A 15356-nucleotide genomic window follows, 5' to 3' on the forward strand; every position below is an offset into this window, starting at 1 on the left:
AAAGATTTGTATGCAAATGGAAGTGTTTGGCTGGGACCATGGCTGTAGGCCAGGATTGAAACAGAACAAGAGAAACAAGCATCAGTGGATTCTTGTGTAGCTGCGGGAATGCCAGGGAGAGAGGAAATCAAATTCTATAAGCATATGGAAAATGAGTGATCCGTAACCTGACGAGAAAAAGAGGAAATTGAAAGGTAGACACATGAAAGGGGCAGCATAAAGGGAACGAAACTGATGGGCTGTGCAGGTCATGGATCCAGATGCAGGCATACACATAAATTAAATGAAAAACAGGTGAATTTTGAATGGGGCTCTGATTCCATTTGATAATTCAGTTTTCAAAGGGGCCTCAAAATGCCCTGAGCTTCACTGGGTGCTAATCAACCCGTAGTAAGTTAAATAAAAGTCAAGCAGGAAGAGTAGACACTGATGGCCTGTAGCAGGAGGTCTGTCTATATATCTTTCCCAGTGACGTTTCAAAGGCAGGCAATGATTGGAACCACATTGTCAGCTTCTGCTGCCACTGTGCTCCAGCTGGGTGTTGCTGCAGCATCACTTCCAGCTAATGGGTTATCACCATTTTTAATCATCTCATCACAACCGATTCAAAAATCAGCTACGGCTTATCAGCAGTAGGAGGAAACAACAGCAGGAGAAGGGAGTTTGATGAAAAAGCCTTGGCTTTCCTTTCCATGTGAAACTATCTGCCCTGGGTTACATCTGCCTCCTCTGAACAGCAAATTTCAGTGGTTTAGGACTTTACATGATCTGCCTTTATTTTTTGCAATAGCCTGGCCTAGGGATAATTTTAATCCACAGTCCACTGTGTCTCTGTATGAAAGCTGCTGTCATTTCTGCCATTCTTATGCTCTCTTCAAGTGATCAGGAACAAATTTGCATTTTCTTTTTAAGCACGTTTTCCCAAAACGGAGACTTTCAGAAGCAGCATATGAACAACAGCACATTGCTCATCCAAATTTTATTTTTCTTCAATTTAAACAAGTACATTGACTTGACTTTTTTTGCTTATTTGGCAGTGAGGGCTCTTTCTTAAGTCTCTTCTTTGCACCTATCTGTGTGTACAGATTATCTCACACCAGCTATCTGCTGTATCTGTTCTAGAAAATAAGGTAGATCTTTTTCCGACCACATAAAACAGAGACAAAATCTTGATTTAATTCACTGTAGCTAATTATTTTTTCTAGTCAAATCTAGTTGTCTTATTATGGGCTGATAGATAACATAGTAAATGCTAATACATCTACCTTGTAGTAATTTCATAACAGTCAGAGTCATCAGGTGTACTGTCAAACAGCTTTATAAAAATAAGATTTTTTTGTCCAGGTCTGCTGCAATCTTTGAACACACTGGTAGTGATTTTCTTGTTCATCTCTTCTGCTACTCTACCATCATTCTTTGCCTCTAAATTACAATGCCTCTAAAATTTATCCCGTATATTTAAGGGATCGAATCTTGCATAAGAAGCATCTTTTGAGCCAGGTTAGCTCAATAAACCATGAGAGCACTGAAAGTCCATTATTTCAGGCATGATCCAATCCATTCTGACCTGAGTGGATGACATCTCTGTGTAGAAAATAAGAGCAGCCTCAGACTGCCTTCCAGGGTCACCCTGTATACCGTTATCCTGTAGTCCCGCTTGTCCAGATGGACAGGTCCTGCCTGGGGGTACCCATGCACTCCTGCTTGGGAGAGGCTGTGGTGTAGCTCCAAGGGGAGGCTTCCTTATCATATATCTAAAAGAACTACAGGAGGTGAAAAACAAACAAGCCAACTATATACTTGTTGGTATTCTTCAAATCCGGGGCTTCCAAATAAGATATTTGGTAACCAGGTTCTTGGCACGGGCTGAGTCTGGAGGCTGGATTTATGACACTGGAAGCCCATTCACAAAAGTACTATTGGCTACAGGAAGTCTTGTTACTATGGAAAGCACAGGTTAACGCTGAGTACACCAGAATGCATACAGATCCCAAATCACCATGATGAAACTGCTGTTGTTTGATAAAGGGGGGCTTCAGGTCTTCATGTGCAGGCCACTGCTGAACTCCCAGTTTGGCCAGTTATGAGTTTTGGAGAGTTTTTCTTCTCAAACCATTGGCTGCAAGGCCTGTTTGGCTCCCACAATGTGTGTGTGTGTGTGTGTATATATATATATATATGTGTGTGTATATATGTATCTATGTATCTCCTGTGGATTGCTGGGACATCAGTCTCAGCTGGAGCCTTCAGCGGCAAAAGATACAGAGGTTTTACACAAGTTTAAAGTGTGCAACACAGTTTCTCTTTGTGCTTTTTGGTAGGTTCCTCTTGCCCAGATGTGATGTGAGATTTCTTTTTTCTCAAGAGCTACTGATCCTAGGCTTTCAGTACAATACAAGTAACAGTACCCCTAAAAATTGGACTTTTGCTTCAGCTGCCATGAAAGACTTAAGGGTGTTGGTTTGTACCTAATGGTGAAGTTCTCCATAACAACAGGTTCACAACCTAGCTGTCTGACCTAGTGTTAGTTTAACGTAGGAAGAATAGTAACAGAGGGGCTTTTTTTTTTTTCTTCAAAAAAAAAGTCCAGACAAACATACCGCTGAAAGGTTATAACCTTTCTTCTTTGAACTCTTTTCCTTTTCTAATTGTTTCTCCACTGGGACCCAGCTGAAAATGAGTTTAAATGCTAAATTGAGTTTAAAACTACAAGTCACAGACTCCTCTGGAAACTGGACACCATGAATAAATGGAAACATTAAATCAACTTGTTTTTTTAAGGTTTCTACAGTCATACCAAGAGGTTGAGGAGGCCAGGAAATTATTTCTGAAGTGAATCAGGTGTATTGTGTGGGATCTTTCATTTAAGGCTTTTTTCATTTCCTTTTTATTTATTTTTATTTTAAACTTATACAGGCCTGCCTAAAATAAGTTAAGAGGATTCACATTTTGAGTTAAATTTATAGTTAAGCCTCTATGTAGAGGAAAGTTCCACCCAGCTCAAGAGTTTACACAGCCTGTAAGTTGGATGTGGTAGCCGCGTTCATTACTTATGTGGTTGAAATGAATGGTAATTAAAAGCAAATGATTGCTGGATGTGTTAGGAATGCCAAAGCCACACGATCAGGACTTTAAACAAATAGAATTGGAACTTCTCCAGATTCCTGCAGTGATTTCACCACAGGATGGTAAATCAAAACGGCTGCCCAAAAACCAGACAGTTTTATGCTGAGCTACAAATCTGAATAAATTCACAGATTACCATATCTCAAGTGTTCATATAAAATCAGGGAGCTTTTAAAAATATATATGTCATCTCTTAAGGCTTTACAAATTCTGTTAGATAAGAGCATACCTTAAACAAATCCCTCCTGTAAAATACATGGAAGTTCTTGAGTGCAGCTGTTGAATAGGTGGCTGTATAGATTTATGTTAACAGTCCTCTAGCCTAGCTCGAGATGTCAAGTAAGACTTGCTGATAAATAGGGCTGAACATCTTTGATGTCTCTTGATGTTACAAAGTTGATCAAGCAGTTCAAGCGATAGCACATGCAGCTTCTTTAGTCAGCGTGAGCGGGCACATGTTTGGAAAGAGCAGGACAGGGAAACTGCTTGGCTATCATTGTGGCTATTATACAAAATATTCCTGATTAGGACAAAGCTAAGAAGCCTGGCTGATTGGTCACAAACTCACACCTTATTTAAGAATGCATACAGCAAACTGTAGTGCAGAGGAAGGCTTGAATGTAGTATTTGTTCGCTATGTGGAAGGACAGATGATGTTTTCAGAGGCATCTTCTCTCAGACTAGAGGAAATGTGTACAACAGCAATACTGGGACACTTATTTCACATGTAATTGCCTCATCAATAGTGCTTTGTATATAAAGGATGCCTTGTGCTGTTTTACCATCTGATGGAGTGATGGGAAAGATCAGAGAAGGGCTGTGGTGAGCCGTCATTCTAGTTAGGTCCTTATTTAGGAATAAGGCTGGAGTGGTCTCAAACATCAAAAGACGCCTGAAACGTAACATACTAGGATAACCTTCCTTCTGCCTTTGCTGTGCTCAAACATTGGCTAGCCACACAATTTCAGTAAGACATTATTCCTTGAAACACAGTTCCAATGGATCGATTTTCTATTGCAAGTTTATTTGCTGCTGGGAGCTGACTTCTAGCAGCACCTGGCATTTGCAGCTAGTACAGATTCAATGTATGGAGTCTGGCGCTTGGGCATTGCTTCAGCCAGGCAGAGAAAGAATAAAGCGTGCTTTTGAAAGTTTGGTTCTTCATCTCTTTGAAACTTGCTGACTTCATCTGTAGGGGAATGCTATGCACTTGAGGAGCTCCCAGGGAAATGTGAGCATAAGTTAATAAATAGATGCTAAACATGTGAAGCGCCTCAGAGAAATATGCAAAACATTATCTCAACCAAAAAGTGTAATTTTGGAGGACAAAACTTCTTTGTTGGCTAGAGTAGTGCCACTAGACTTCTAGATTAAGCTAACACTTGAAGGGTTTATTTTGTTCATTATTACTTGCAAAAGACTCATGGTTATGGAAATTATGAGGGGAGCAAAGAAAGAACATTCAGAAGAATGTTCAAGTAGGTTAATTCCAGGCTTATGAACAATAATGGCGTGTGTGATGCACTGCAGAGATAAGAAGAAGCAAACATCTCATAACCGAGGCCAGTCCAGCAGCGCTGCTGGCTGTGGCCTTGCACAGAAGAGTGTTCCTTTGAAGGTGCCACTCTGCAATTACTGCCTACACCAGTATTAGTGCTAGGCAAGGGCTGAAGCAAAAGGTTGCTTTTTGCTCTCTGTGTGAGCCTTCAAAAGCTACGCGCCGCTTTTAAAACCCTATTCATCTTTGTTGACCTAACTATCACTGTGTTCTGCAACTGCAGTAAAAGCCTGTCCCAACTCAAATACAGTACCAGGGATCAAAATTAGCTATACAGTCTAGCAAAATAAAGCATGGGCCTTCAGATCAGCTCAGTGTATATATCTAAACTACTGACACCTTCCTTGTTGTTGGCATCTAACCACAGTTGCTTCATCTTTTGTAAGAGAGGAGGGAGGACTCGCTGGTAATATTGCTACATGATTTGGAGGGCTGTATAGGTTGTTATTTAAAGGCATAATAAACATATAAGGCAGCTTCATTTTTGAATACTCTGTTCCCAAAGATGGACATTCAAATTGTCCCTTTGGGTTTACCAGGAATTTTTTTTTTTTTTGAGACTTCCCAGAATATTCATGTCACCATAAATGAGTATAATTTTAATGGGACAGATGACTTGAAAGCACATTCATCTGAGAAAAAGGCCGGATTTCTCTTTGTTCTTGTCTTTTGCCCATGCTGAAGTAGATTATATCAGAAAAGAACAACCAGAAGAGTTTTGCATTTCAAGTCAGTTGTGTTTATTTCAGTTTTATGCAGGGTTGTGCAACAGAATCAACATCGCAGATCAGACAGTTGTGTAATGGTAGTGCCTTCAGATTCCTTTGCTATCTTTCCCTTCGTGGGAGCAGTTAATAAAAAACGTTCCTCAATATCTTAAAATATATGACACGCATTTGCAGATAAATCTGGACACATCTCCACCCTCTTTCCTGTTTGCAGCTCAGTTCCCCATCAAAAAAAATATCCCAAACAGACAACCCTGCAAAGGAGTTACCACTCTCTCCAGCATTTCACTTGCTTCAGAATTTTTAATTAAAGTTTTAAATCTTTGTTATTCTTCATTCTGTTTGGCAGGCTGAATTCTAACTGTGTCAGCCGTGCTTGTCAACTCCCCAGAGCCAGCCTAATGCGTATTAGCCAACTCAGCTTCATATGAGGTCATGGAAAGCCTGCAAATTATCACTTTTGTGGTGGAGGGAGAGATTGTAGCCATTTGTTAAAGAGATGTCTTGGTCTGCAGTTATCTAGAACAGTGGAGGAGCAGAGCATGATATTATACTGAGCAATTCATAAAAGTGTCCTTTCTCTGGACTCGACTTCTTGGCAATGTGAGGCAAAGCTGTCCAGCTTCTTTTGTTGAGTTGCAAGTGTTTCGTTGAATTGGAATTGATGTTCTCCCAAGGGCTTCCATTTGCACTCATCCTGGGAACTCTCAGTTACAAACACTAAAGCCTGGCACCTGGCTTTCTCGGGTGGTGAGGTTTAAAGCACCCTGACCAGTTCCAGTCCCTTCTAGGCTTGCCCATGACGCGTGGTATTTGGGTGGGTGTGAGAGATCGTTGTTAAGCACAGCATTTCTTTCCCCTCTTCTTCAGTGCTTTCCCTCATGGTAACGTGTGTATTCTTGTGGCAGGGGTTTCTTACCCTGTTTAGACAAGCTGACAACAGGATCCACCTTGAAAGAGAAGCCCTCGATGCAAAAGCAACACAACCTTGTGAACAACCAGAGCCTGGGCTGCCTTATGTGAGCTCCACAGCTTGGTCAGAAGCATCTTTCCCACTGATGGAAGGGTGCAGAAGGGATCCAGGTTGAGCACTGGGGCTTTTGCTAGCCCTTGCTTCTTGTGTTACGTATAGATGCAAGCTGTCCTCCTTCTCCAACCATGAATGAGACCTAGTTCTTACTACACACTGGTGACCAGTTCAAATCATGGCAGTTTTATATGAACTGAGGACCTGGCTCTTCCAGACAAGCTACCTACACTGCAGCCACCAGCACAGACATGGAGGCTCAGACAGTAGTAGCAGAGTGTTGTAGGAATATTATTCACTTCTGTACGTGACTTGATAAGGCAGGATATTGCTACAGAAATTTGAAATAAGTTATTTCAGCGTAGTATTATTGCAACTGAGCACTAATTGGTGGCGGCAGCAGCCCTTGAGGAGAGACCAGACCCAACTGACAGGGAATAGGAATGATTGCACTGCTGTGTAATTTCAACCAAGTTCAAAGGCTTTGCAGGTGTAAAACAAGCTATTACTTAGAAAACTAATCAAGTTCACCACTTCTCCGAGTTGTCTGCTGCTTTTCCTTAGCAGAGACAAACTCCAAACAGCAGCAGTCCCATGTCTGCCCCAAATCCAGCTTCCTATAATGGGAGTTGCCATATTTTTGCATGGTTTAGGAGCTTACTACACATCGCTACCTTCTGCTTTTGTCTCCCTAATGTGTCTGGTCTAGAAAATACCAACTATTTGCAACTATAAAAGATGACAGAGAGCCTATCAGACAATGGTCAAAATTCTCCATTAAAAATACAAAAGAAAAAAATCCCCTAAAAATGCTTTTCCTGATTTTTTTGAAGAGAAACATTGGTTTTTTTAGAGAAAAATTGAATACCAGAAAACAAATTCTGCTTTGTATCTCTCTTGCTCCAGACAGTGTATATGCAGTTAAAAATTTCCCATGTCCTTTTTAAAATAAGAATCTTACTAGAAGCATCGCTTTAATTTTTCAGTTTGTTCTGCTAAGAATGCACTACATCTCTCAGACTCTTAAGTGTTCTGAGCAATGAATCTTCCCTTAGAAAACAGTAAGTTATAGTTGAGATAATGTTAATTTTCTGTTATGCAAGTAGCCAAATATCAGAATATTCACCTACTGTAATTCTGCAAGAGAAGGGTTGAGTCACAGTTTGAGCCGTTTCAGACAAATAGCGGTTTGAAATTTTTGGATTGAGATTACAGAAACATTTTTCAGGATATGAAGAATAAATTGACACGGAAGAGAACAAATGTATTTGAACAAGGTGTAACTGTATTTTCAGCCTCATCTGTACTACTTTACTTTAACGCTTGTTTGATTTGCCCCAAATTAAAATTTGCAGTATATTTTGTTGGTCCTTTCCTTGATATTAAGAATTGATTTCAGCATCTGCTTGACCCATAAGAAAAGAGTAGATTTTCTCTGTATTTTGAAAAGTTTTTGGTTCATAGATATCTTACTCTGTAACAACAGCATTGAAATACAAAAATGTTCAAAGAAAACTAGACCAGCTTTCAAAAAAGATCTTTCTAGGTGTTATTTGAAGCTCATTTCACCATTGCTCAGTGAGCATCCCAGTTGCATGATAATTGTTTGGCCTGTGAATTGATTAGAGGCAAATTAGTCCTAGGCAGCCGTAGAATCCCATAGTTCTTAAGAGAAAATTAAACTATGCTGAGAGGGTTTATGTTTCTGACTATTCACAGCAATTGGGAAAAAGATCAAGGAAGCTCAGCCTTGTTTCCTGTTTTTATTAGAAACCTCCATGCTTGGCTTCCAGAGCTTTCTGGCCCTGTTACCACTTCAGCTGAGGCATCAGAGGGAGGGATAAGGAAAAATGTTGGTGGAAATTTTCAGATCACAAATTATCTTCTCCCCGAGTGCAAGAACTGAGTTTCCAGCCAGGGATTCAGGCTTATTTCAGCTCACATGGCCTCATGGATTAATTCAGAAATCGGTTTTAAGGAAACACCCAGGAAGGCGAGGAGTTGGGGCACCATCAATTTGGCATTGCAGAGCTGCAAGGAGGCAGCCACCTTTCACGGGAAGGGATCTTCTACTTATAGGGGAGCAGCCATTTCAAGGGCTGGTCCTTCTAGCAAGACCCCATTATTAAAAGTATTGCATTGTACACCTAAGATTATCAAAACATAGAACAGATGTTCATCCTGTCCACTGCTCATTTTATTGCTTTTTAGTTTATGTCATGGCCAAATGAGCTTTTTATTAGAGAGGACTTAATCGTGTTTGGACTTGAATGCCCTCTGCCTCTGTTCCCTATTTTATTTGAACATGGGTTTTAGAAAATAATCTTTCCCTAAGACACACAGAGAGTGGTTTGCCACTTAAGAGCCAAGAGGAGCCAACCTGAAAAAGCAACAAAGAAAAGTGCAGTCAATTGTTAAATATAAATTACTCTATTATTGCCTCATAACAAAACTAGACCTTTCTCTTATCTATTATTGGACAAAATTCACAGTGAGGGAGTTTACATGTGGCATATTCTTCAACTAAGAAGGTCTAAACTCTGTGAAAAACAGTATTACAGCAAAAAGAAGAAAATCTTAAGTAGGCTTAGATACAAGTGCTGGTCTCAGGGAAGGATGCACTCAGGGTACATCTGTATGAGGTACCTGAGCCAGCCTATGAAAAGGATACTTCTGCTTCCCTCCTCACCATCCCAACCTCTTCCTGTCCCACTCCCTGTTTGTTACAGAAAGTGTCTTTTCACCTCAGCCCCTTCATCAGGGCATATCAGTAGTAATTAGAAGACAGACAGGCTGGACATTCCTTAGCAAGCTTTCAGGGCCGGTGTAAAGCCTTTGGAATTAGAAGAGCTGCACAGAGTTACAGCAGTTCAAGATACGGACTACAGAGATCAGTCAAATGAGCTACAGACAAGTGTTTACACTACTGAACTTCACCTGAGTTTCTGTGAGTTAATTTGGACCTTCCTTAAATTTTGCCAAGGAATTACCTTCACTGACAGTGTAAAGGCAGCCAGCATGGTCACACTGCATGAGGTGTATAAGTTTTGGGGAATAACTCCTCCTTATTCCTTAAAAAATGAACGCATCCCTGATAAGGGGTAAAAGCCTGCTTGTAATTATGAATTTTTTTCTACCATGGAGCTCCATGGACCTTCTGCCCATTCTGCTGCTGGCCATAGCCAAGGAGCTAAGCAGCTGTGGGTGTGACCAGTCTGCACCAGTCTACTTCCAGTACGATGGAGAAGACACCAAACAACAATAATACTCCCTGCCCAGCATCAGAGTCTTGACTCATAATACCTATGGGAAATTGTAGAGGAGAGAACATACCTAAATCACTGCTAGAAAAATTGCAAAAAGAACATTTATGTTTGACAGTCCTTCTTGGTCAAAAAAAAAGTTTAAAATTAAAGTACCATCGCTGCAAATCAGACTGATTCCAGATCTTGTTCTTGTCCATTCACTAGACCTGAGAAACAACAGAGGAATCCCACAAACAGTCAAGGGTAACCGAGAACAAAACAAGCTGGGTTTCTGTTTGGTTTTCTTCAGATTTTGAACAAGGGCAAAGAAACCACTGATTCCCAGGTTAAATTGCCTTGGCTCACAAACCAGTTGTGGAGGACGGGCTCCTGAGAGGGAAATGTCAATACAAACCAAACCACCCTGGCTGGCCCATGCTGTTCTGTCAGGGCCTCCTCTGGGAGGTCATAGGAGCTTTCAACTTCCCTTCAGGAGAAACAGAACTTGTCTCCTACTGTTGACCAATTTAGCTCACATAAGCTATGTTTACTTTTATAACACAGTCTTTTCTTCACTTTCTTGTTTCACTTTGTGCACGTGGGGCAATCACAGCAATAGTTACTGTCATCAATGTAGTTTTATTAGCCCTTACTTTGTTAGTGACACCAGTCTGTCCCATGGTGGGACGATCACGCTGGAGAAATGATCTTCCACAGAGCAACCCCTCGTCCAGCATCACTCTAGGTGTCTATACAAAGCAGTGGCAGCATCTTTTGGATGTTGATATCCAACCAGACAAAATGTTACTTCTCTTACACTTCAAAAGTGTGTCTTTCTTCAGTGCATTGAGCAGTGTGAACAGAATCGCACACCTCATCCAACAGTTTTCTTGCTCACCAGCAGCACTGTCCAGGGTGGACGCTCAGCTTTTGGCATCCCCATTCATGGGTGGAGCAAAATGGAAACGGGGTAGCTTTGCAGCTGCTCAGTATGTGCTAAAGCAATGTTCACCTTTCCCCAGCACCAACTCATTTCCTAGCTATTTACAAGTCATCTGCCTCCCAGCAATTCTGAGCCACAAACCACCCAATAAACCAGACCACTTTCCAGAGAAAATGACTGATGTCCTCTGAAGAGAAATAGGGGTTCAACAGACCAGTTTTGTAAGTCCCAAACAAACTTGCAGATGAAACCTAGTGAGATTTTATTGCAGGCAAGAGGAAGGTGGACACTGGGCTTAATGTCAGATGGTATTTGAAAGTGTGTTCCAGGAATAGAGCTACACACGTTCTTATGATGATTATTACTATTTTATTTTTAATTATATCTAGACCCTTAAAACTTCTCTCTGCTTTCTGACAGCTCAGTGTTTTTATTTAGTCTTCTACCAGTCCTGTCTCAAACAGAAGAGCTGTAATTGTCTGTGTTTCTGTGAAATGAGGTCAAGTCACACAGGAAGGTCACACAAGAAATCTAGAGCAAAATAGGAAACATAACTGGGTCTTCATTCCTCTTTGACCATCAGAAAATCCAATTTGAAACTTGCAGGTTCAGAAAATTACTCAGTTTCAGAGTCCTTATGTGTTATCTGTGTTTTCAGTGTTCAGGAGGACCAGATATTTTGTGCCAGCCTCTGCTGACAGTTATGATGGCACAAATCTGTGATAACTTCACCAGTTGCAGTTAAATTACTCAATTAAATGGTCTTTGTATTTTCACTAAGATACTAATGGCCCTTGCACCTGCTTGCAGAATTTAGCTGGAAAATCTATCTTAAAACTAGTTAATAAACTCCACAGTGGGAAAAAACTGCATCTGCTTAATAGAATACTGACACGCAGTTCCTGGGAGACGTGTTTTGGGATGGCAAGACCCTCTGGAGGTCACCAGGTCCATCTTCCTTCCTCCTTAAAGTGTGGCCGCTGGCCAGCACTCGTTCATATCAGCTCAAGCTATATCATTAATAGTTATGTTGCACATAGATCATTATTCTACATCCCAGGGATGTAAAACAGCAGGCTTTTCATGGATTTCACTGACTTCTAAGTGTCTGTCTGGTCTGGTGTGGGGGCAAATATATGTAAATCCTGTTTAATATATGTGAAAGGGATATATTGTGAGAATTGTATGTTGATTCTTTGAAGCTACATGCGGTCATATTATTGGAGAAACTCAGGACACTAAGACTGTAAATGACACCCATAATGTGCTATGAACTGAAGGAAAGTGAGTGAGTGAGTGAGTGAGTGAGTGAGTGAGTGAGTGAGTGAGTGAGTGAAGAAATGCTGGCTCTATAGCAGCTCACATGGAGTTTAGAATATGAGCAATGAATAAGAGCACTTACATAACAGAGGGAGCTCAGAGACTTCTAAGAAAACAGGGCTGGAAAGAGGCACAAAGAAAAAGTTTTTGTATGAATCTCTCTTCTTGATGGCTGCATGGGGAGCTTCAACTCTTCACTTGGAGCATTCTGAATTGCACCCCAGGAAAATACCTTGCAGTTTGAACAAGGTGGATGTGAGTGTCCTACCTAGAGTCCTCTCTCCAGGAAGGATCAAGTGTCCTTGAAAGGTGAAGGGACAAGTCATCTGTGTGGTCCTTGCCTTTCACTCTGAGTATAACCCTGCTTACAGCTCAGATTACAGCCACACCACACATGGCCAGCTGACTAGACATCCCGAGATATAAACACACAGCACATGGTCAACCCAAAACAGGCACTAGCAAAAAATAAAACACTGCTTTTATCTGGCAGGGCAGCTTTTATTCTTCTTGATCAAATAATTTTTCATAAATGAAGTGAGCTAAAATATTAGGTTTGCAATCCTTTATTGGTCCATAAAATTTACATAAGGTTTAGCAAAGCAGAGACAAACAGTACTGCTGCTGTCTATCTTACAATAGAAAAGGTGAAAAAAATTAAAAAAAAGAAAACAGTTTAAAAAGAGAATACTTAGGCCAAAGTCTTTTTTCAACATGAGGAAACCTTGTAGAGGCAGAAACAGCCTTAGGAGTAGCATACAGGTCTCTGGTATCAGTTTCTGATGTCAGGAGGTGGTATCCTCAGTGTGAAATTCCCTCCCCTCCTGCCATGGACTTGTAGCCTGCACACTGCTCATAAGACACCCCTAGTGTTCACAGATGGGGCTGGGGGTACCTGGCTGCTTAAGGCTGGTGCTTAGCTCACAGCAATGAGCCACCATGAAGCCCAGCACGTACCACAGACCCTGTTCCTGCTGAAGAGGCACATTAAGCTTTTGCTGTGTCTGGTGGCAGTTGGCCGTAGTGTACATTTCACAAGCTTACATAAGGCGCACAAAAGCTGAAAAGGTTTAAAATAGCTGGTTACTGTTCTCCCAGGCTGCCACCCAACTGAAAAATGTACTTGGGACACCCACGTCCATCTATGGTACCCAAATTAACCACTAAAAGGTAGACAAATGCAAAATAAGAGCTCAACAAATGTGCTCATTTCTAACACAAGAGTTGTGAAGTCTCAACCATAGTAAATTATCATCTGCCAGCTTCTTGTATGATTTGAAGGATCTAATAAAAATCTCAAGTAAAATGTTTATTTCAGAGAAATGCAGATGAGGGAATTAATCTAACTCCACTCCTGCTATGCAGTCTTATACATACAAAACCAAATAGTGCCATGTTTCAGGTGCTTTGAAGAGTGAGAATCTGCAGGAAAACATTAAAAAGATAAGAAATAACAAACTACTCCTTAAAATGTTGAGCTGATGTTACTTTAACATGAAATGGAGAGCCTGACTCATTGCCCTCTATCACAGATAATGCTTAATGAGGATTTCTTTCTGCTTTATTTCAGAACCATGACCGCACATGCATTGCATGCAGAATCATCTACCGGTCAGACGAGCACCATCCTCCCATCTTACCTCCAAAGGCAGATTTGACTATAGGGCTACACGGAGAGTGGGTGAGCCAGCGCTGCGAGGTGCGACCAGAGGTCCTCTTCCTCACTCGGCACTTCATCTTCCATGACAACAACAACACCTGGGAAGGTCACTACTACCACTACTCTGACCCCATCTGCAAGCACCCCACCTTCACCATCTATGCCAAGGGACGGTACAGCCGCGGAGTACACTCATCCAAAGTGATGGGTGGAACGGAATTCGTGTTCAAAGGTAGAGTGGCTTGCTAAACTGGGAGTGGAGGTGGTCACATAGTTACAGACTAGAGCAGAGTTTGCTCATAACAGTTTGATTGCCAGTTACTTTATTCTATCGTTTTCAAGAGTTAGTCATTTCTTGGGAAGTTCTCAGGCACTGTGTGAATGCCCAGCCAAACTACCTAGCTGTGTGGTATTTCACACCACTGAAGCAATACTCACTTGAGGCAGAGATCTTTAAATATCGCGCAAGAGAATAAGTTTTTGCATCACTAAGTCTTGGAGTGCAGTGGCCAGGCTTCAAGCATGTAAACAAAGTGCCTGAGATTAGATCTGTGTCCTAGGGCTCCTTCTGTAGAAAGAGAAAAGCACCTTCAGAAGGCATTTCAGGTCATATGTGGTACAAAATGTTTTCTGCTGAAGACAGAAACAGCAACATCATGTATCTTTTCATCAGCTTCCAAGGGGGCCTAGAGCAAATACTGATCTCCCTCAAAACAGCTTTGATTAATCCCACCACAGTGATAACTAGATGTATCCAACCAAAATGCCTTAAGTACTTTGGGAAGGAGCACTCATTGGTAACACCACCCAGGACCCTGTGGCTGAGAAGCCTTCCTGTGCAAACGCCCCACAGCACTCTGCTTAGAAAGAGCTCAGTGGCTTTAACCACTCACACAAACAAACATCTCCAAAACATGATATCCTGCCGTGGTGCCAGCCCCAGTGGTGCTTCTGGAAGCCCCAAGCACTCTATGGGCTCTTCTCTTCTTTATTTTAGTTACCATGTGAGAAACATATGTCTTCTTGCTTGGGCTCCAGTTTAGGAAAGCATCCAACTATAACAAGTAATTTTTTTTGTTTGAATTTCTGCTTTATAGTTTGCCAGCTTACCTCGCTACAAGGTTATTCATTTGGTTTTGTTAAAACTTTTAGGTTCGCTTTTTATAGTTGACCTTTTACACCAGCTAGGACAATTAATGTGAATTGTAGAGCCATTGAGTTGAATATCCATTTGTAAAACCTCAGAATACAATTCCCAACAAATCTTACTATAGAAAGACATATATGCTGTTAATGACCTGCAAGAGAATTCGGGATTTTGGTGTGTTGGGAGGCATGAAGGCTTGTTATTTGCTTCAGTTTAGGTCAGCATTGATCCATTCAGCTCCCCCTTTTCTTGATATACAGTGTCAAGCACACACCACGAATAGTCTCTATTCAACTTCCATAGGCTCATTCAATTTTGCTTTTCCAAACTTCAGACTTGGCTGAAAAATAAAACTTTATGTGCCTTAGGCTCCTTTGAAATACAGGCAGCTTGGAACTATAGAAGGTTCTACTTTTGATACTGCAAGCTGCAGCCACTGTTCAGATAAGAGAAAAAGCATCTCTCTGTAGTTTAGGAATATGTTATAATTCATGGAAAAAGGGACAGGTAATACGTGAAGATAATGTAGCTGTATTACTTAGCAAAATTTCCAACTGGAAATAATTATTTCATTAGCTTTACAGGGTAATGTGCTAAAATAA

General features: G+C 41.1%; 1 protein-coding gene across 1 annotated transcript in view; it reads left to right on the forward strand.

Annotated features, from left to right (window-relative positions):
• APCDD1 (APC down-regulated 1) overlaps positions 1–15356 on the forward strand; it is a 31122-nt gene that overhangs the window by 13950 nt on the left and 1816 nt on the right. Inside the window, exon 5 of the mRNA XM_069853169.1 lies at positions 13518–13839. Within this exon, the coding sequence (XP_069709270.1) occupies positions 13518–13839 (322 nt within the window). The remainder of the gene's footprint in view (positions 1–13517; positions 13840–15356) is intronic.

This window comes from Phaenicophaeus curvirostris, chromosome 3, assembly GCF_032191515.1.
Source record: "Phaenicophaeus curvirostris isolate KB17595 chromosome 3, BPBGC_Pcur_1.0, whole genome shotgun sequence".
In the NCBI taxonomy this organism is placed as follows: Eukaryota; Metazoa; Chordata; class Aves; order Cuculiformes; family Cuculidae; genus Phaenicophaeus; species Phaenicophaeus curvirostris.